The sequence below is a fragment of the Tasmannia lanceolata genome, unplaced genomic scaffold (genome assembly GCF_043159265.1).
Source record: "Tasmannia lanceolata isolate RefF3 unplaced genomic scaffold, GAP_Taslan_0.1 ptg000002l, whole genome shotgun sequence".
Taxonomy (NCBI): Eukaryota; Viridiplantae; Streptophyta; class Magnoliopsida; order Canellales; family Winteraceae; genus Tasmannia; species Tasmannia lanceolata.
Window position 1 is genome coordinate 1,051,262 of NW_027518679.1, and position 22,270 is coordinate 1,073,531.

Sequence of the window (22,270 nt, forward strand, 5' to 3'; positions counted from 1 at the left end):
ATAAAAATCCCTCTGAAGCTTTTCAATTTCCAGAGCCACTTTCATTAATATTTTAAATAAAGACATGAAGTATACAAGCATGTTCACTAGGGCTGCTTTTATCAATGTGATTCTCCCACCCAAAGAGATGTATCTTCTCTTCCAAGTCGCCAGCTTTCGTTCAATTCTTTCAATGACCAGATCCCATTGTTTAAATATTATTATAAAGCAAGGATTATTTTAGGTTTACTTATATCCATTCCATGTTTTTTGTTTCAATTCCAAATCTAATGTCTTCAAATATCTTATTTGGATGAGCTTTGGTTTGGATTTGATTTCAAGGAGATGGATGTCAACACCGTCAAATAAAAAAATATGGGCCCATTGTACTTTTTCCGTGAGTGTACTGCTGTTGACATATCAATGGTTTAGATCATCTGAAGAGATGGGTCCCAAAGAGATTGAGCCACTAGCTCAATGGTCAAGGCTTTGTTCTTCAACCTTGAGGTTGAAGGTTCCATCCCAGCTTACCTACCAAAAACAGAGATGGATCCCAGTGTACTTTTTTATGTGCATGTATGGCTGCCATATAATTTCTCAACGTTATAGAGATCTACGTAAAATTTGCTCCTTGCAGCATATATCAGGTCTACTGCTACAGTGCTACAAAGTTGAATCTGTGGCTCATGCAGAGAAGGCTTCCTTAAACGATACAACTCCAGATATAACTATGAAAGGAAATTTTTAACAAAAAATACAAATTTGAGGCACCTAGGGACGATATTGCATCAAAAAAGCCAATAAGATAACATTAATTTGCTTATAAATCAACCGCTAAAGTAACTAATAAAACAGTAGTTTCCAAGGAAAGCAAAAAAAAAAGGAAAGCAAGGCAGAAAACCTTTTCCAAAATGCCAAAAAATTGGAATTCTAAGCCCTCAAAATGCCTGTTCATCTGCTATTCTTCTCAGTAATCAAAATGCAGCTATAGTAAACATAAAAGACTAAACCCAGTTCTCTCAAATTGCAGACAAGGGAAGACTCGTGGAAGAACGATCTGCACCAATCACCAGCAAAAGCAGTTTGAAACAATTAAATGAAAGTGAAAAAAAAAATGTTTAAATTAGATGCAGGTGCACGCTGACTATTGTATCAAGATATAAACCTCCCGAAGCCCTGCAAGACGTTCAGAGTTTTGATGTTTTGACATGAAAAGACAATGACCCAATTTGGCACTTTTTGGAATAATCAATATCAATTTTCAAAAAAAAAAAAAATGGCAATGACCCAATGAATGAGATGAGAGGAAGCTCTAAAGTACAAACTAATATAGATCCGAAAGGAAAAATTCACAAAATAAAAATTAAACTATGTGAAGCGTGATATAAAACAGAAACCAATCGTCATATATGAAAATGGAACATTCAAACAAAGGAAGAAACAAACATTTCTCCCCTCCCATGTTTACAAGAAACACCTATGGCGATTTTCAAGGGCATGTTTGGAAACCGTGAAATTTGTTTGACTGGAAGAAACAAACACTTATCCCCTCCCATGTTTACAAGAAACACCTATGGCGATTTTCAAGGACATGTTTGGCAACCATGAAATTTTTTCCCATGTAATATTAGTTTACCAAGTGTTGAGAGAGGGGTAGGAGGAGCGAGAGCAGGAGCGGGAGTGAACTGAGAGGGTTTGAGTGAGGAGATAGTAAGAAGTGGGTGAAAAATAAGGAAGCAAAAACTCCATTCACTCATGCCCTCTCAATTCTCTGCATCTGCCACGCTCCTTACCCCTATCCCCTCACTTGATAAACTAATCTTCCGTGGCAAAAAATTTCATGGCAGCCAAAAATGGCCTAAACAACAAAAATCTATTGTGATTTCATGTAGACTACAAATAGACAGTATTCTAGCAATAACAGAATATATCAGCCAGCTTGAATCAAATCAAAACAAAATGATATAAGCTCCACACTAGAGTTCCAACTTCAACAGCCTCATTCCTCAAAGAACTGATTTACAAAGTACAAAAAGAAATGTACAGAATTGACCCCTACGTCTAGATAAACTCCTTCACAAGCTGAGACAACCCAAACTCCGACCAATCTGATATCTCAAATTCCGAATACATACCTTAAAGAAAGCAGAGATTAACAATTAATAAAGACCACTCAGAAACTTCAATAATTGGGCAAAATAAACAAAGATCATTCAATGTATAAGCCATACATATCATTTCTCATTGTAGAAACTTCAATAATCAAGCAAAATAAAGAAAGACCATTCAGCAAAAAAAAAAAAAAACAGCCAGCAGTAAGGACTAGTGAAGGTGACCAATTTCATTGTCTAGAAAGTAGCTTACGGCAAGGTTTGATCAATGATGTTGTTTCACCTCCATCGCGAAGAAGTGTGTCACCTGAAATCAGTCCATTCACTTTCCCACGAATGGCTGAGATTACTCTTAACTGAAAAAAAGATTTTTTAATCTCAGCCATTCATGGGAAAGTGAATGTTCTGATTTTGGGCCTCGCACTATGATGTAGATCTGGTTCAGATCTACAGAGATCTTTCCAAAAACTATCAAATCCGATTACAAACAACAACAAAACAGGAATTCAGCTGGAAAATCAGATCAGTTTGTAAATGGACTAAAAACGGAAGAAAATTGCCAATAAGGATCCTCAAATCAATCAAGAATGAGTGTAAAAATGGAATTGTTATTGAAATCCTTGAAAGAGTACAGCAAAGAAGCTACTTAGCTGAAATCTCATGCTGAGAGGAAGAAGAGATGGAAGGCCATAGACACTCAAGATTTCTTTCTCCAACATCACTCAAAGTGCTTCTTGCAAGTGCCAATGCCTTTTCTCCAAGCTGAAGTACAAGTTACTCTCTAATTCAATTCAAAGATGCTCAAAAAAAAAAAAAACAACAACAGACCAATTGATAGGATGTCCAGCCCTTACAAGACTGGTCTTCAACTCAACTCAACTCAACTAAGCCTTTGTCCCAAACTAGTTGCGGTCGGCTAATGAATCCTTTAGAAAATTTTCATGAAGAAGGTGAAAGGATTTACCCGGCTCAAATTGACTAAATCTAATCCTGACACTAGAGTTCGGTTCGTCTACATGGAGAAGATGAGAGACCACCACTTAAGATGGTTTGGGCAAATCCAACGTAGGCCTTTGGATGCTCCAGTGAGAAGTGACTCGTCCCAAGTTGATGGAGTACAAGACTGGTCTTATTACATTCAAAATTACAAAAGTGCCCCTCCTTATACTACCATCTCTTAGACCCAATGGAATTGAAAAATTACTACTGATGCCATCACTTCACTTGGTTGTCATCTCCTTAGCTGCCCTTTCTTTAATCCGATTTGGCGACCTTAAAGCCTTAGAGTGCTCAAGTTCATGAGGAACCTTCTTGTAAGTCCAAGGGTCTACTCTCCTATCTTGTTTTGATGATTCTAAACATAATTGATTATGTTCTTGAATAATAATCAATTTGCCTTGAAGTGTTATGTTAAGATAGGTTGATCATTGAGGGAACCAACACACCACATGGTCATGCTTGAAGATGTACCACACAAAAGTCAAAGGAGCTAAGTGAAGCTCACATTATCTCTCAAGCAAGCATACACAAAATGGAAGACCAATTGAAGACCAAGGCTAAAGAGAACTTGAGAGTTACCTAGATTTCATTGTACATCTTTTTCTCTTTAGATTTCTAAGTCAAGGCAAGGTTTTCAAAATAGTTTCCAAAACCACTTAAGAACTTAAATGGTTAAGTGAATGGTTATGTGGTGGACCAACATGTTGGGACCCTCATAAACATTCCAAATTGACATAGGAATTGAGTTCCAAAAGCCCAAAATCAAATAGCAACAAAAACAGAAAAGTAATGCTGATTTTAGGCTTCTCGGAACTTCAAGAAATGGTCCAGTAGTATTTTTCATATTCTGGCCATTCTCTCGAAACTCTGAGAGTTTGTCTCGGAACTCCGAGAATTTCTTGGAGCTCCGAGAATGGTTCTCGGAACTCCGAGAACGTCGCGACAGCTCAGAAAAGAGCCGTTGGTTTTTGAATTAAAAATTGATTTTTGTTATTAACACCCCCAAACGGTCATATCTTTTCAAGGGCTATAAAACCACATTCAAGAGGATTATTTTTCTCTCTTGAACCATTTGAAAAACACCCTTAAGCATTTTAAAGAACTTGCAAATTCCTTTGGCTTGAGATTTTGTGTTTCTCCTCAAACTTGCTTGCACTTGCAAATCATTTTGAGTTTGGATTTAGGGCTTTCACTTGCAGTCTATTGTGGAGAGAACTCAAGGGGACTACATCGTGCATCAAGCTTTCAAGAGAAGCCAAGCATTTCATCTTCCATTTATTGTAAAGGTGGCTAGGGCATCCTATTTTAATACCCTAGGGAGTATCGCTTAGAACTCAGCGAAGAAGGAGAGTCGGTGTAAAGGTGTCAAGGGCATCTTCATTTAATACCCCTTGGAAGTGTAATCGCCTCGGAGCCGGGCATCGTGGAGGTCTCACATAGTGGAAATCCTTAAGGACGATCTTAAGAAGAGTGGAGTAGGGCTTTGCCCGAACCACTATACATCGGTGTGTTCCTTCCTTGTTTTGCACATTTCATTCTTGTTTTGGTTTGGCATTTCATTTTGTTTTGATTTTATTTGAACTAACCAAAATCTAATCAAGAGAAGAAAAATCAAATTAGGTTTAATACTTAAATTTAAAAAGGTATAAATTAGTGTTAAAACCAATTCACCCCCACTCTTGTTTATTTCAATTGGTATCAGAGCCTCGTCTTTACTTTATTTAAAACCCTAACCGATCTAGAGAAAAGATTCTAAAAATGGCAAACTACCATCAACACCAAGAAAGATACTCAAACACTAGGCCACCTTATTTTGATGGAACAAATTATGGATTTTGGAAAACCAAAATGAAAATCTTTTTAACTCAAGATTACCAAATGTGGAGAGCCATTCATAATGGATACACCTTGCCCACTAGAAATCTAAATTATTGGACCGAAGCCGAACAACAAGCCTCAAACTACAATGCCAAAGCCATGAATTCTTTAATTTGTGCGTTGTCACCCGGAGAATTCAATAGAGTTTCAAACTTAAATTCGGCTAAGGAAATTTGGGACACTTTAGAAGTTACACATGAGGGAACTAACCAAGTTAAGGAATCTAAAATGAATCATCTATTTAGGCAATATGAACTCTTTCAAATGACACCCGATGAAACTATTGCCGACATGTACACTAAATTCACTAACCTAGTAAATGGACTAAGGGGACTTGGAAAACAATTTTCAAATAGAGATTTAGTGACCAAAATCCTTAGATCCCTACCTTTATCATGGAAATCCAAAACCTCCGCAATCACCGAAGCCAAGGACATGAACACACTAAACCTAGATGAACTAATAGGGTCCTTGATAACCCATGAGATGATTTTCAAAACAAAAGCACCCGAAATTGAAAATAAAATTGAAAAAGGAAAAGGTGTTGCTTTTGCTTGCAATTTAGGTGATGATGAAGAGGCAAGGGAAAACATGGAAGATGAGGTAGCCCTCCTAACAAGAAGGATCAAGTTCTTGCAAAGCAATATGGGAGGCATGAGAAATAGAAGAACCAATTCTCCATTCAAGAAGAAAGAAAGAGCTCGGTGACGGATCATCTCAACCCCAATGCTATGGATGCAAGAAACTTGGACACATTCGTCCAGATTGTCCACTCAACAATGAGCCTACTTCAAACAATCGTTTCAAGAGAAGAGAAGGCAAGAAAGGAATGACCGCCACATGGGATGAGGACAATGAAAGTGAAGGTGAACCAAATGATGGAGAAGATTGCTTGATAGCAAAAAATGTTTGCTTCATGGCCTCAATAAATGACAATCAAGAGGTAAGTACTTTAAATGATGTCATTATTTTAAAAGAAGTTCTTGATTCCTTGCAAAGTGCACATGATGAACTTGAAATAGAACTTGATAAAAATACATCTCTTGAAAATTCTCTTTCTAGCATAACAAAGGAATTTGGTTGGTTAAAGAAAGATCATGAATTTTTAGATGATGAAAATGAAAAATATAAAATTGAAATTCATAATCTAAATGCTACCATCAAGATTTTAAAAGAAAATCGACAAGAACTATCTATTGAAAACAACAAGCTAAAGCAAGAAAATAGTAAACTATCTCATGAATATGATGAGTTAAAGAAACTCTTTGAAAAATTTGAACATGGTTCACTAAAATTGGATAGGCTTGTTAATATTCAAAGATTGTCACATGATAAAAGTGGACTTGGACATAAATGGAATACTACAATGTCAAACTATAAAAATAAATTTGTAAAGGCTTCTTCTAGTGGTACTAAAACTTACTTTTATTGTGGTCTAGAAGGACATTATAAGGTTGCTTGCATGTATGCTAAACAAGATAAAATCAAATTGAACTCTAAAGTGAAAATAAATGAACTTAGCAAGATTAGGAAAATTTGGGTACCTAAGGGATCTCACTTGCCTATTCATATGTAGGTATGCCTTAAAAGCCATAACAAGAAGAACACATGGTACCTTGATAGTGGATGCTCTAGACACATGACCGGAGATCTCACTCAATTTGCATCCCTATCACTCAAGGATGATGGAGATGTTACCTTTGGAGATGATAAGAAAGGAAAAGTCAAAGGAGAAGGCACCATAGATAACTCTACCTCTCCCATACATGATGTACTTTATGTTGATGACTTATCTCATAATCTTATTAGCATTAGTCAATTGTGTGACAATGGTTTTGAAGTAGTCTTCAACCCCGACAAATGCATTGTTAAAAATAAGATAGATGGAAAAGTACAATTCATAGGTTCTAGAGACAATAACATTTACACTATTGGGCTAGATGATCTTAGACTCCAAAATGTAATTTGTCTTAATGCCATTAGTGAAGATTCTTGGTTATGGCATTGGAGATTGGGTCATGCCGGAATGGATCTCATTTCAACCCTCTCCTCAAAAGACATTGTTAGAGGATTGCCTACATTCAAGTACACCAAAGATCACATTTGTAGAACTTGACAATTAGGCAAACAATTAAAGAGCTCATTTGCCCCTAAAAATGTGATCTCAACCACTTACCCCTTGCAACTACTTCATATGGATCTTTTTGGACCAATGAAGACAAGTAGCCTAGGTGGAAAGAGGTACGTGTTTGTCGTTGTAGATGACTTCTCACGATTTACATGGGTCATATTTTTAGCACATAAAGATGAAACCTATGAAAATTTTCTTAAGTTGTGTCATCAAGTCCAAAATGAGAAAGGTATTGCCATATCTTACATTAGGAGTGACCATGGAACGAAATTTGAAAATGTACACTTTGACACTTACTGTAATGAACATGGCATCAAACACAACTTTTCGGCACCTTGGACACCTCAACAAAATGGGGTTGTAGAAAGAAAGAACCGAACCCTCCAAGAAATGGCTAGAACCATGTTACATGAAAATGATCTCCCTAGATACTTTTGGGGGGAGGCGGTTAGCACCGCTTGCTATATCATAAATAGGGTATATATGAGGCCAATTTCTAAGAAAACACCTTATGAGCTTTAGAAAAACTTGAAACCAAATATAAGCTACTTTAGAGTGTTTGGTTGTAAATGCTACATCTTGAACATTAAAGATAACTTACACAAATTTGATAAGAAGTCAGATGATGGCATATTCTTAGGGTATTCTACACATAGCAAGGCATATAGAGTATTTAATAGAAGAACCCTAGTTGTAGAAGAATTCATGCATGTTACATTTGATGAGAGAGAGCCAACACCTCAAGAAATGTCACATGATGAGGATGAACCTATTGAACATCTCTTACCTAAGACAAATGCTCCTCCCCATGCATCTACAAGTAATACATTACCTAGGGAGGAAGTTGAGAGTGTAGATGATGACTCATTACCTAGGGATAGGAGAATATTGGTAGATCATCCTGAATCCCAAATCTTAGGTGATACCACATCGCCGGTAAGAACTAGATCATACTGTCGAAGTGTGAGTAAGAACTTGGCGTTCCTATCCGAATTGGAACCTAAGTCCACCAAGGAAGCAGAAAATGATGAATACTGGTTGATGGCTAAGCAAAAAGAGTTAAGTCAATTCGAAAGGAACAAGGTGTGGAGGCTAGTGCCTAGACCTAGTGATCATCCAGTCATTGGCACAAGATGGGTGTATAGAAACAAAATGGATGAAAATGAAATTATCACTAGAAATAAAGCTAGGCTTGTAACCTAAGGGTACAATCAGGAGGAAGGAATAGACTATGATGAGACATTTGCTCCGGTTGCACGTATGAAAGCTATTAGGATACTCTTGGCATATGCATCTCATAAAGGATTTAAACTATATCAAATGAATGTCAAAAGTGCCTTCCTAAATGGCTATATCCAAGAGGAAGTGTATGTTGAGCAACCTCCAGGTTTTGAAGACTACAAACATCCAAATCATGTTTTCAAGCTTGATAAGGCTTTATATGGATTGAAGCAAGCTCCTAGAGCTTGGTATGAGAGGCTTTGCACATTCCTAGTGGAAAAAGGTTTTGAGATGGGAAAGGTGGATAAAACATTATTTATCAAAAAAGAAAATCAAGATATCCTCCTTGTCCAGATTTATGTGGGTGACACCATCTGTGGCTCAACTAATCAAAAAATGTTTGATGAATTTGCAACTCTAATGAAAAATGAATTTGAAATGAGCATGATGGGTGAGTTAACCTACTTCTTAGGACTCCAAATCAAACAATACAAAAATGGGATATTTATAAATCAAGAAAAATATACAAAGGAGTTATTAAAGAAGTATGGTATGGATAGCAGTAAGACATCAAGAATCCCCATGAGTACAACTGCGAAGTTAGAAAATGATGAATTTGGCAAATCTGTGGACCAAAAGATGTATAGGGGTATGATATGTAGCCTACTCTATTTGACAGCCAGCAGACCAGACATTATGTTTACTGTCTGTCTCTGTGCTCGATTTCAATCGGATCCAAAGGAGTCTCACCTATCGGCAGTCAAGAAGATCTTCAAGTACTTAAGAGGAATCCAAAGTCTGGGACTATGGTATGAAAGATCTACTACCTTCACTCTCATTAGATATTCAGATGCAGACTTTGCTGGATGTAGAGTGGATAGAAAAAGCACTAGTGGGACTTGTCAATTCTTGGGCAAATCACTTGTTTCATGGTTTAGCAAGAAACAAAATTCAGTAGCTCTGTCCACAACAGAAGCAGAATATGTGGCAGCTGGAGCTTGCTGTACACAAGTCCTATGGATGAAAAGCACATTGATGGACTATGGAATTAAAATTGAAAATATTCTCATCCAATGTGACAATACTAGTGCTATAAACTTGACAAAGAACCCCATACAACACTCTAGAACCAAACATATTGAGGTTAGGCACCACTTCATTAGAGATCACTCACAAAAAAGGGGATATTTGCTTAAAATATATCAACATTGAGGAACAATTGGCTGATATCTTTACAAAACCCCTTAGTGATGATAGAATATGTTATATCTGAAGTGCCTTGAACATTTGGAGTGCGAATCAAGTCAAAGAAATTGCCAGATAAATACTTTGTGCCTTTCACTAGCTTATCTATAAAGTATATATATATCATCCATGTTTGGTAGTATCTGCATGAATGAGATGTCAAACATTAATTTTAAAAATCACTCAATTGGTACTCTTAGCCTTCTTAGTTCTCTAAGATGGAGAGGTACCTTCACCTTAATTAAAATACCTAACAATTTGACAATATGTCAACATCTTGATCATGAACAGGTATATGTGCATTACTTGGCTACATATTTTATACCATAAGCATTGATTTAGGGGGAGTACCTAATTCAATCTTCATTCACTCCTATTTGCTATACATTTTAGTTCGTCCTTTCTGTCGATGACAAAAGAGGGAGAAGTTTGAAATTGATTATCTATTCACTTGCCTATATGCACTATATGCTTCTAATTGTTATCGTTTATCATTGTGCATATATTGAGGGGGAGTTCCTACATTCACTTGCCTATCATGTCACTCCACACACACCTCATAATCAATTTTGTTTGTCATCATCAAAAAGAGGGAGATTGTAAGCCCAAGGGTCTACTCTCCTATCTTGTTTTGATGATTCTAAACATAATTGATTATGTTTTTGAATACTAATCAATTTGCCTTGAAGTGTTGTGTTAAGATAGGTTGATCATTGAAGGAACCAACACACCACATGGTCATGCTTGAAGATGTACCACACAAGAGTCAAAGGAGCTAAGTGAAGCTCACATTATGTCTCAAGCAAGCATACACAAAATGGAAGACCAATTGAAGACCAAGGCTAAAGAGAACTTGAGAGTTACCTAGCTTTCATTGTACATCTTTTTCTCTTTAGATTTCTAAGTCAAGGCAAGGTTTTCAAAATAGTTTCCAAAACCACTTAAGAACTTAAATGGTTAAGTGAATGGTTATGTGGTGTACCAACATATCGAGACCCTCATAAACATTCCAAATTGACATAGGAATTGAGTTCCAAAAGCCCAAAATCAAATAGCAACAAAAACAGAAAAGTCATGCTGATTTTAGGCTTCTCGGAACTCCCAGAAATGGTCAAGTAGTATTTTTCATATTCTTGCCGCTCTCTGGGAACTCCGAGAATTTGTCTCGGAACTTCAAGAATTTCTCGGAACTCCGAGAACGTCGCGACAGCTCAGAAAAGAGCCGTTGGTTTTTGAATTAAATATTGATTTTTGTTATTAACACCCCCAAACGGTCATATCTTTTCAAGGGCTATAAAAACACATTCAAGAGGATTATTTTTCTCTCTTGAACCATTTGAAAAACACCCTTAAGCATTTCAAAGAACTTGCAAATTCCTTTGGCTTGAGATTTTGTGTTTCTCCTCAAACTTGGCTTGCACTTGCAAATCATTTTGAGTTTGGATTTAGGGCTTTCACTTGCAGTCTATTGTGGAGAGCACTCAAGTGGACTACATCGTGCATCAAGCATTCAAGAAAAGCCAAGCATTTCATCTTCCATTTATTGTAAAGGTGGCTAGGGCATCCTATTTTAATACCCTAGGGAGTATCGCTTAGAACTCGGCGAAGAAGGAGAGTCGGTGTAAAGGTGTCAAGGGCATCCTCATTTAATACCCCTTGGAAGTGTAATCGCCTCGGAGCCGGGCATCGTGGAGGTCTCACATAGTAGAAATCCTTAAGGACGATCTTAAGAAGAGTGGAGTAAGGCTTTGCCCAAACCACTATACATCAGTGTGTTCATTCCTTGTCTTGCACATTTCATTCTTGTTTTGGTTTGGCATTTCATTTTCTTTTGATTTTATTTGAACTAACCAAAATCTAATCAAGAGAAGAAAAATCAAATTAGGTTTAATACTTAAATTTAAAAAGGTATAAATTAGTGTTAAAACCAATTCACCCTCTTGTTTATTTCACTTCTCCAGTTGGTCGGTTAACTCCATGGAAGGGTGGTCCTCATCATCCTCCCCCTCTTGTTTGGAGCTTGGCCTCAAGCTCCAATCTTCCCCATGATATGGTGTGATGTGGTGGACATTGATGCTCAAGCCCTCAAGGAGCCCCACAACATAAACATTTTCTGCCATTTTTTCTAAAATTTGACAAGGGCCCACTTTTCTTGGCTTAAGCTTACGATAAGAGTTCAATGGGTATCTTTCGTTAGATAAATGGACCCAACCCAGATCCCCCACTTCAAAATGCAGTTCTTTCTTATGCCGATCCACCCATTCTTTGGCCTTTTGGTAAGCTTTCGCCAAGTTTTCTTTGACCTTGAGGTGAACGCTTTTAAGGTCTTTAATTCTATCTGTTGTTTTCTTCAAACATTTCTCCTCATTGGCAAAGGAAGAAGATATAAAGGCCTTAATGAGTTGCTGCCATAAACAATCTGAAATGGAAAGTAGCCAGTAGAGCGGTTCAACATCAAATTGAATTCTAACTCAATTTTTGGGAGGACAACATCCCAACTTCTGAAGCTCTTAACATTACTCCTTTGCATGTTTCTAAGAGTCCTATTGACAACCTCTGTTTGGCCATCTGTTTGTGGATGATACGGTGAGCTGAATTTGAGGTTTGTTCCAAGTCGTCTCCAAAGGCTGTGCCAAAAATGACCGATAAACTTTGAGTCTCTATCTGAAGTGAGAGTACGAGGTATCCTAAGATGTCGTACAACCTCTGCAAAATATAAATCAGCAACTCAAGTGGCATCCATAGTCATTTTGCATGGCACAAAGCGAGCCATTTTGCTGAATCGGCCGATTACCAACATAATGTTGTCATACCCTTCTACAGTCCTTGCTAGCCCACGTATGAAATCCATGGAGACTTTTGTCCAAGGAGCATCCGGAATGGGACGCCGAGTATATAACCCTGCATTGGTTGTGTTTTCCATGGCAGTTTGGCAGTTGCGAGTTGCGACATCGTTGCACAAATCGACGGACATCTTTTTCGATACCGGCCGGGCCAATAAATTTTTTCTTTCACCAGCCATGCTGTTTTACTTATCCCAAAGTGCACTTGATCATGCAATTCTTTAACAATCAGCAGTCTTAAAGAGAAATCTGGAAGGCATAAACAGTTCCCCTTGAAAACATAGCCTTCTTATAAGTGATACTTGTCAGATTTACCTTCTTCAACTAGTTTTATGATTGGTCCAAAGAATTCATCACCAAGTAACTGTTCTTTGACCGTATCAAACCCACGTACCTCTATGCTCATAAAACTAATAAGTGAATGACTTCGGCTAAGTGCGTCAGTGACTTTATTTTGCATACCAGATTTATGTTTAATGGTGAATGTATATTTCTGCACGTAGGCAACCCATTTGGCACGTCTAGCGCTGAGTTTTTGTTATCTCTGCAAAAGCTTGAGAGCTTGGTGATCAGAAAACATAATAAATTCCCTCTGTATCAGATAATGTCGCCAATAAATTAGTGCTTTAACAATCGTATAAAGTTCTAGATTAGAGGTGGAATACCGCAATGCTGCCCCACGTAGTTTCTCACTGTAATAGCTGATTGGACGACCAGATTGACCGAGAACAGTCTCTACTCCTATCTTGGATGCATCACAATCAACCTCGAACAGTAAGGAAAAATCTGGGAGAGCTAACACTGGGGCGTTGGTAAGGCAAGCTATAATCTCCTCAAAGGCCCGTTGAGCTGCTGGCTTCTAAGCAAAGTCTCCATGTCTCAAAAGATCGATAATAGGAGCCATAATCATGCTAAACCGATTAATGAAGCATCTGTAGAAGCTTGCCAATCCATGGACTGATCTGCAATCATGAATACTTTGGAGCATAGTTGTAAATTCCGTTTCGGTCGCCATTTCGTTTTGGCCACCGAAACAAAATTTCGGTGGGATTTCGGTCATTTCGGTGCATTTCGGTTGAAACTTTTCGGTCACACAAAAAATATATTAAAAAATATGAGAAAAATCCAAAAAAAAAATCAATAGAAAAGGATGAAAAACTAATAAATAGTCCAAAATATGTGTCCCAAAAGGCATATTCATTACTTAAACACATAAAGTCTTGCACAAGTCCAACTGAAAGTCTGATACATAGAAAAACATAAAAAAAAAAAAGATACATGAAAGTGAAACATAGACAATAGCTAGTAGCAACAACTCTCAGTCATCGTAACCCGGATGATCATACTCAATGTCTTCTTCGTCGTCGCAGCCTTCATCACCACCTGGATCACCAGTAGGGACATCTTCTTCAAGAGGCATGAGAAAGTCGTCGTCGTCGTCCCCGGCCCCAACCACAGCAGTAGGTGCTTCAAGATTTTCCCACCGACTATCGTCCGGCGTGAATATGACATCTTCTTCTGCAACCCAATCCATCATTACATCCAGATGGTCTATGCTCAAAGGGTCACTAGTGGTAGATGATTTCCTCAACAAGTCCCTGAAAAGGAAACATTAAGTTTAATGTCAAAGGTTAAACTTAAAAGCTTAAAGTGATGAGGTGAGAGTTGAAAACATTATATTACGTTGTATACCTTTGTCGAAACTTAAGATTGTAATGAACAAACACCAAGTCATTCAATCTCTGGTGCTCCAACCTATTTATCTTTGCAGAGTGAATATGTTCGAAGGTGCTCCAATTCCTTTCACACCCAGTCGCACTGCAGGTCTGACTGAGGATTCAGATCGCAAAGGTCTATAATTCTTCCACGTCACCTCTGAATTGATTCCACCATGCAACTGTAAAGTAACAAATAGTAAAGCATTATTTGTTGAGAAACTGAAAGTTAAAATGAATTATACTTAATTAAACAAACAACTCAAATATACCTGGTCCCAACTTTGCTCGGTTGCGTATTGCAAGCTTCATTCCAAACATACCCTTAGCCTCTCGATAATCCTCAATCTGATTGGTGATGAGGTCTTGTGTAGCTTCATCAGGTACCAGTCGAGTGATGCATGCCAACAAGCCTCTGGTTACTTCACTGTGCCTAGAGAAGGTAGGAGTGAAAAAGATAGCAGGGTTAAGAAAATATCCTGCTGCATGGAGGGGACTGTGGAGTTGCCTATCCCATCTTTGGTCGATGATCCTCCAGATGGGCATGTAATCTGATGTTCTCTTCATCGTCTCATTGATGTTCTCTTTGGCCCTATCCATGGCCTCATATAGGTAACCCATCGTCGGTTTGTCCTGCCGATCTACCAAACGCAACACTCTCACTAAAGGCTCGCTGATGTTTAGAATGTACTTGCATTGGTCCCAAAAAGATTTATCCAACACAGTACTGACTACCCCTTCACTCAGTGGGTGTTGGACAAACCTACTAGTACTATACTCATCAGACACAAACATCTGCTGAAGTGCTTTCCGATTCAACACCAGACTTTGTATGCTAATAAAACTTGTAGCAAATCTGGTTGCAGCAGGGCGACACAACTCCTTCCCACCTGTGAACTTCTTCCTCATCAAATTCAAGAGGCTTCCATGGTTGTAGATGAACTTTGTAATCGTCCGAGCCCTCTCAATTGTGGTTGCTATGTGAGGAAATACAGTCGGTTTGCACAAATGCTCCAAGATGAGATCTAAGCAATGGGCTGCGCACAGAGTCTAGAAGAATGTACCAAATGCGGCTTCTAGTCTTTTCCCAGCAGCTTTGTAACTTGGCTCACTGTCAGTTACAAATTGCACCACATATTCCGGATTCACCTCTCCGACAATCTTTTCAAAGATATTGTATAATTCATCGGCATTCTTCACTATGCCAGATGCATCAACGGATTTGAGGAATATGACTCCTTTAGGGCAGTACACCAAAAAGTTGATTAGGAAACGTTGTTTGGTGTCTGTCCATCCATCTGCCATAATGCTACAGCCAGTGTATCTCCATGACATCTTAATCTCCTCTAAGTAGTTGTTTACCTCATCCACTATATTCTTCAAAATGGAACCCCTTAAAGCATGATAAGTAGGTGCCTTATAACCCGAACCCACGGCATTCACAACATCAAACATAGGTTGCCAGAAAGGTGAATTGGCAACGTTGAAAGGGAGATTGGCATCGTAGCAAAGCATGCCAACCGCCATGTCTGCTCTATCCACTGTTTCTTTGGTAGCCAAAGCACTTTTAATGCTTGGCTGGGCTCCAGGGGTTGTTCGTGGTGCAAAGAAATTCCCGATCCCTCTTGTGATTCCCTACTTCTTCCTTTTTGTACCACTCGGTTCTACAAGAACTTCCTTACCCCTTCGTTGAGGCAATTGTGTGTCAATGTCTTCTTCATCCTGCTCTTCTTCTTCGTCCGGTGTGCCATAAAAACCCCCAACCTGTGCTCTGTATAGGCTCATCCTAGCCCTTTCTTTTCTCTTTGCATCTAAAAGTTGCTTCATTCGATATTTTACATCTTCAGTCACTTTTTTGCATGATGCTACTTCATCAGGAACAGCCACTAAATGTTCTTTCAAGCGGGTTATACCTCCACCCGATATGACTTTGCCACAGAATATGCAAGTTACTTTATTTTTTTGACCCGGAACCAATGTACCGTAAGCCCATGCCGGGTCATCCGATCTAGCGGGTGCCGAACCAATAGAGGATGCTCCTGCAGAAGGTCCCGAGCCCGACCCACTCATTCTGAAATGAAGTAGAAGAAGGGGGAAAATGAATTAGAAGAAAGGAAATTGAAACAAATTACAAAAAAATGAAGTAGAAGGGGACAAATGAAGTAAGAAATAAAAGAAAGGAAATGGAAAGAAATAAAGAGAACCTTGAGGTTGAACTTGATTTGAAGAGAATAAGATAATATTAGCCTTCCCTCACTTGAACTTTGTAGTGTAACTTGTAAGCCTTCACTTGAAATTTGTAGTGTAACTTGTAATTTGCAAGCATTAGGAAATAGTTCTTGTAGCTGTAAGTTGAAGGTAGGCCTTCCCTTTGCTCCAAAATGGACTTGGATTGAGTTTAAGAAGAATGTAGACTTGTAGGAAATTTATTAGAATAGAAAGTGTAAGTGAAAGTAGAAAAGAGAAGGAGAATCACTTATGTGAAGGTGGAGGAGAAGTAGGTAGGGGAAAGGCTATTTATAGAGTTTTTTATTATTTGTGCAAGTAAAAATGACTATAATATCCTTCCCAACAGCTATAAACGGTCATATTTGGAGGCTAAAATGGTCAAAAACCCAAAAGAGCCGTTACAGGGGCATTGATGTAATTTCTGCAAAAAATAGTCAAACTAGCCGTTATAGGCAATTTCGGTCATTTCGGACGAAATCTGAAATTTCTGTCAATTTCGAACGAAATAACCAAAATTGACCGAAATTTCGGACGAAACGAAATTTATAACCTTGCTTTGGAGTATTGGCCATTCAACAACTGCTGCAACCTTAGCCTCATCCGGTCTAATTCCAGCGGCAGACACTTGATATCCCAAAAACACTACTGTGGCACCATCCAAGTACATTTTTTGAAGTAAGCAAATAATTTTTCAGTCCTCAAAGTACCAAGAACAGCTGTCAGATGGTCTATATGTTCCCCCTCATCCTGGTTGTATATAAAAATGTCTTCAAAATAAATGACAACAAAACTACCATTCTGCCAATGTAGGGTCTAAGCACCTGATTTATGACCCTCATGAATGTACTAGGGGCGTTGGACAGCCCAAATGGCATAACCAGCCATTCAAACAAACCCTCCCGAGTTTTAAATGCAGTTTTCCACTTGTCTCCTGGCCGGATACATATTTGGTGATAACCACTTTTCAGTTCAACCTTTGTGAAAATTGTAGCCCCATTCAGCTGATCCTAACATAGCATCCAATCGAGGGATAGTAAATCTGTATTTTATTGTAATACGGTTGATGGCACGACTGTCAATACATATCTGCCACGCACCATCTTTCTTTGGCACTAATAAAGCAAGGACGACGCATGGACTCACACTCTCCCTGATAAATCCCATCTGTAATAGCTCTTCCACCTGCCGACAGAATTCCTCATGCTCCTTTAGGGACATCCTATAATGAGCTTTGTTTGGTAATGTGGCCTCTGGCATTAGATCAATTTGATGCTGAATTTCTCGCATAGGGGGCAACTCCCTCAGCAGTTCGGGTGGGAACAAATCATCAAATTCCTTAAGAACCTGTACCACACTGGGATGGAGTGAAACCGGTCCCTCATCTACACTTCCAGCTGCAGAAGTGGTAGAAACTAAAGCCAACATGATTTCTGACTCGCCCAATGCCTTTTCAAGCTCACTTCGTGATAGGCAAGTGACCTTTTCTGTGGCAGTTTTTTCAAGCTTCTCTTCAGCAAAAGTACCAATTTCTTATTGTTCCTCATAAGGGTGTAAGTGTTTTTGCAGCCATGGTATAAAATATTTCTATCATACTACCATGGTCGTCCTAGCAGAACGTGGCATGCATCCATGGGAACTATGTCAACCCATATCTGATCTATATACTTGTCACCTATAGAGCATGTGACAAAGCATCTATGAGTGACCCAAACTTCATTCTCTTTATTCAGCCACACTAATTTATATGGCTTGGGATGAAGTTCCAACTTCAAATTCAACTTATGGGCTGCTTCTTTGGAGATTACATTTTCACAACTTCCAGAATCTATAATCAATAAACTGACCTTGCCACTAATGGTACATTTTGTAGTGAAAATGTTATGTCGCAGCCATTTTTCTTCTAGTTTAGGTGTAAGACATAATCGTCGTGTCACCAAACAATTACCCATATTTTCTTCAGCTGCCAAATTCTCAACCTCTTCTTCTGCCTCCCCATCTTCTTCAGGAAACTCAGGCTCCTCCTAATACTCATTTTCAACTTCTTCATCAGCATAAATTTGTTGCCTGGTCTTGGGACACTCATTCGAATAGTGTCTCGTATTTTGACATTTGATGCACTTAACAAAGGCTTTATGTGACTGCTGCTTTGGTTGTGGCTGCCCCACTGTTTGTGAATGTGTAATGGGTCGATTGGTCACTACGGAAGGTGTACATACTGCTGGTGCACGAGTGGGAACAGCGTTAGTTGCTTTAACAGGCCGTTGAAAACTGCTAGTGCTACCAAAAGCAAACCTATTATTTGATCCCCTTTGTCGTAATTCCTCAATGGCTTTAGCCTTACTAGCTACTTCGGACACATTCTGCAACGTGTCCCACCAAATCATCATTAATGTGCTGCTGTAAACTGCTGATGTATCGTGATAAGAGCTGATCCTGTGATTCACCCGTTTGGTTGCCGGTATTTTTTTGGTTCTTGGGACTTTTGTGGAACAAAAAACTTCCTGGGAGATTGGTGGGAAAAAAAACTCCCTGGAAGTATCCTGGTAAAATAAAAATCCCATGTTTGGTTGACCGGACTACGGTGGGTGTTAAGAATTAACAATGCAGCAGAATAACGATGCAAAGATAAAACGAAAGATCACACACAGAACACGCAGATTTACGTGGTTCACCCAACTAGTTTGGTATGGGCTACGTCCACAGCAAAGCGACAAGCCAACGATTCCACTATTCTGAAGAAAAGATTACAAAACCCTCACACCTCTCTAGGGCGTCTCCTGATAACACATCCCTTTTATATGGCGTTCTAAGACGCGTTACAATAAAGAGAAAAAACCTTAATTCATGAAAGTACGAAACTACCCCAGTATAAAAATACCCTAAAATAAAAATCCCGGTAAAGTGTACAGTACTTTCCAGATTAGACTGAGATCAGGCTTCACCAATAACAGTGGGAAAAAAATCCCGGTAAAATAAAAACCCCATGCTTTGTTTGGTTGCTTGAACTGTTGGGAAGAAAAAAGTTCTTTTGGTTATTTTGGTTCCTCGGATTTCGTGCGGGATTATTTTGGTTCCTTGGATATTTTTTTCCAGCTTTGGGTTTCGTGCGGGGTTATTTTGGTTCGTGGGATTTTTTGGGCCCACTATTTAACTAGCAACCCAATGCGGGTTTCCTGCGGGAATTCCACAAAAGTCCCAAGAACCAAAAAAATTCTGGCATCCAAACGGAGCATTAGAGTTTGTTCAGTTGCGCACAGGAAACGGAAAGGAAAAGGAAATGACGTGGCAGAAGGAAATGGAAAGGAAAAGAAACTGCTAAGAAAGCAGTAGGAGTGCGCATTCAGTTGCCAGGAAAAGGAAAAGAAACAACAAGAATGTGCATTCAGTTGCCAGGAAACGGAAAAGAAAAGCACAGAATATGTTCTTTACCACATATAAAGCAAGTTATGCCCCCTAAGCCCTACCAAATAGTCCACTAACACAAATAAATACTAAAAACAACTTAAGAAGCAAATTTTAAAAACAATATAATGGAACCAACAAGAAAGAGGGAAACCCATGGTAACATCGATGTCGCCGCCTGTGGCACCGCCTCTGCCCTTTCATTTGGCATTTCCTCTACCCTTTGCGCTTCCTCAACCCTTTCGCTGTTCCGATATTTGGCTCTCTCCAAATATGTGTCTAACTGTGATTGAGCCTCCGCCAACGTCCCATATGAGCGGTAACATGCTCCGCTAAATTTGTCAACTTGCTCATGGCACTCTGGCCAAGTATAGTAAATCCCAGGCCGTCTGCCATTATAGACAACATAGTATTTCTGCTTCCCCATACTCACCTAACAAGAAGACAACATATCACATCCAAAGATATAAGATATGAAATTCCACCACCAAAAGTTTACTACATCCATCAAAAGTAACTAACATCATTACAGATAAGTTAACTACCACCATCACTTACCTTAATACTACCATAACAAGTTAAATACCACCATCACATAGTTAACCACCATCCAAATGTCAAAGCATCATTACAGATAAAAGAAAACAAAGACTGTAAAGTTCATATAACAATAACTACCACCATAACTACCAACATAAAGTTCATATCACCATAACTACCACCAAAAAAGTGCTATAAAAGTATTCTGCAATGAAATGAAAAGATAGAAGATACGTCGCCCATCGCCATCTCCTCCCTCAACCATCCATCTCCTGCCTAATGAAACGAGCCATCTTTCTTCGGATGTACGACCTCCTCTCGTGCCATCTTCCTTCGGATGTACGACCTCCTCCCGTCCTCCTCGTACATGATGAAAAGACGCGCTTGAGATGGATTTATTGTGAGGTACTCCGTCGTCCTCAACAAGATCTCCTGCGAAAAACCACCAACCCCTCTAACAGCTTCGCGAAGTTGTGCAAGGTAAGCAGGGGCACTCGAACCTGTGAGGGCATCATCAACCTTGTCCATGCTTGATGACAGACGCGACATGCTGTCCAAACATGCCCCACCCTAGCAAGTTCTGTGTCGTCTGCTACCAACCCACCTTAGTGGAGATGTCTTACTACCACCATTAATGGGATCTGCTGCCGGAGATGGTGGACGTTGAGACGTGAGGGTATGGTCATCTGCGAAGTTCTCCACAATGTCATCAAGACTGACTGGATGCGAACTTTCTATGGTTGGATCATCATGCGTCCTAGACTTGGCCCCTTTCATGAATTCATCTCCAGAGATTTTTGACATGTCGTCATGCAAAACATGATGGGTAGTGAAGTGTTTCTTATGTTTTGGATGAGCCTGTGACAAGGAGCATAAAAAAAAGATCATTTTAGGGGTTTTCTGATTCTGGCAAAAAAGCCAAAACTGAAGCAAACCCAAAATCTGTAAGATCAGTAATGAAACAAATGAAGAAAAAACGAAGATCCAAACATTAAATTAAAACAGATGAAACCCCTCCAAAAGGGTTTACAGATGCGAAAAAAGATGAAGCAAATAAATGGATTAAGAACATCAAATAAGCCATCAAATACACCCATTAACAATCACTATGACATCCATCAAGAAAAAAAATATTTTTGAAATCTGCAACAAAGAAATCTGCCACAAACATCAACAGAACAGAGTTTTCAATAGCCAAATCACATCCGAAAAGAACAAAAAAATAGAAATCCACAACCATCAACAACTCTGCCAGAAAGAAAAAAATCAGATCAAAGCCCTAGCCAAAACAGATCCGAAAAAAAAAGACCAAGATGCACAACCTTCAACAAATCTGCTATCAAACAAAAAAACCGTACCCAAGCCCTAGCCAAAGAACATACATCTAAGCCAAATAAGAACAAAGAACAAAGCCCCAAAATTCATAGATCCAAGCATAAGAACTGAGATCCAAGAAGAAATCCGAAAAGAACATTCAAAAAAGAGGGGAAGAGGAGAAAGGGAGGAGGCATACTTGTTGTTGGGGAAGGAGGAGGAGCGCCTTGAGCTAGGGAAGACGTACGCAGTTTCAGGCGAGAGAGGGAAATAGATTTTTAGGGCTTCTATTTCTCACACCAGCGAATCATTCTTTTTTTTAAGCGATTCCACGGAAAATTTTGAGAAATCCAATCATTTTGGACGGATTTGGTGTTGCGGAAACAAGTGTGACACGGGGGATATCACGGATTCCACATAAGTTTCCCAATTTCTGCGCGCTTTCCGTATCCGGCTAACAGAACGACCGTTTTAAGCCTTTTCTACAAAAAATAAGCCCATTTTCGTTTCTGTTTCCATTTCTACGTTGCATCTGAACAAACCCTTAGGTTGTTCCTTGCTACCAAACGATAGAAGTCCAAAGTGTATTCGGAGACCGATTGGGATCCCTACACCAATTTATGAAGGCATTGATATAATGTGTGTCTGAAATTGAAGCGTAGA

General features: G+C 39.0%; 2 protein-coding genes across 3 annotated transcripts in view; both read right to left on the bottom strand.

Moving 5' to 3' along the window:
* Positions 1–780: 780 nt before the first annotated feature.
* The window catches only part of LOC143871022 (RNA polymerase II transcriptional coactivator KELP-like), a 107,898-nt gene continuing 86,408 nt past the window's right edge, over positions 781–22,270 (bottom strand). The window contains exon 4 of the mRNA XM_077376654.1: positions 781–1,036. The gene's annotated coding sequence lies outside the window, so the exon portion shown is untranslated. The remainder of the gene's footprint in view (positions 1,037–22,270) is intronic.
* The window catches only part of LOC143870759 (uncharacterized), a 54,014-nt gene continuing 45,333 nt past the window's right edge, over positions 13,590–22,270 (bottom strand). For both annotated transcript variants that reach the window (XM_077376635.1, XM_077376629.1), the window contains 3 exons: positions 14,395–20,186; positions 14,100–14,304; positions 13,590–14,005 (listed from right to left, as the gene is read on the bottom strand). In XM_077376635.1, the coding sequence (XP_077232750.1) occupies positions 14,261–14,304; positions 14,395–15,031 (681 nt within the window). In that variant the 5' untranslated portion in view covers positions 15,032–20,186 and the 3' untranslated portion in view covers positions 13,590–14,005; positions 14,100–14,260. The remainder of the gene's footprint in view (positions 14,006–14,099; positions 14,305–14,394; positions 20,187–22,270) is intronic.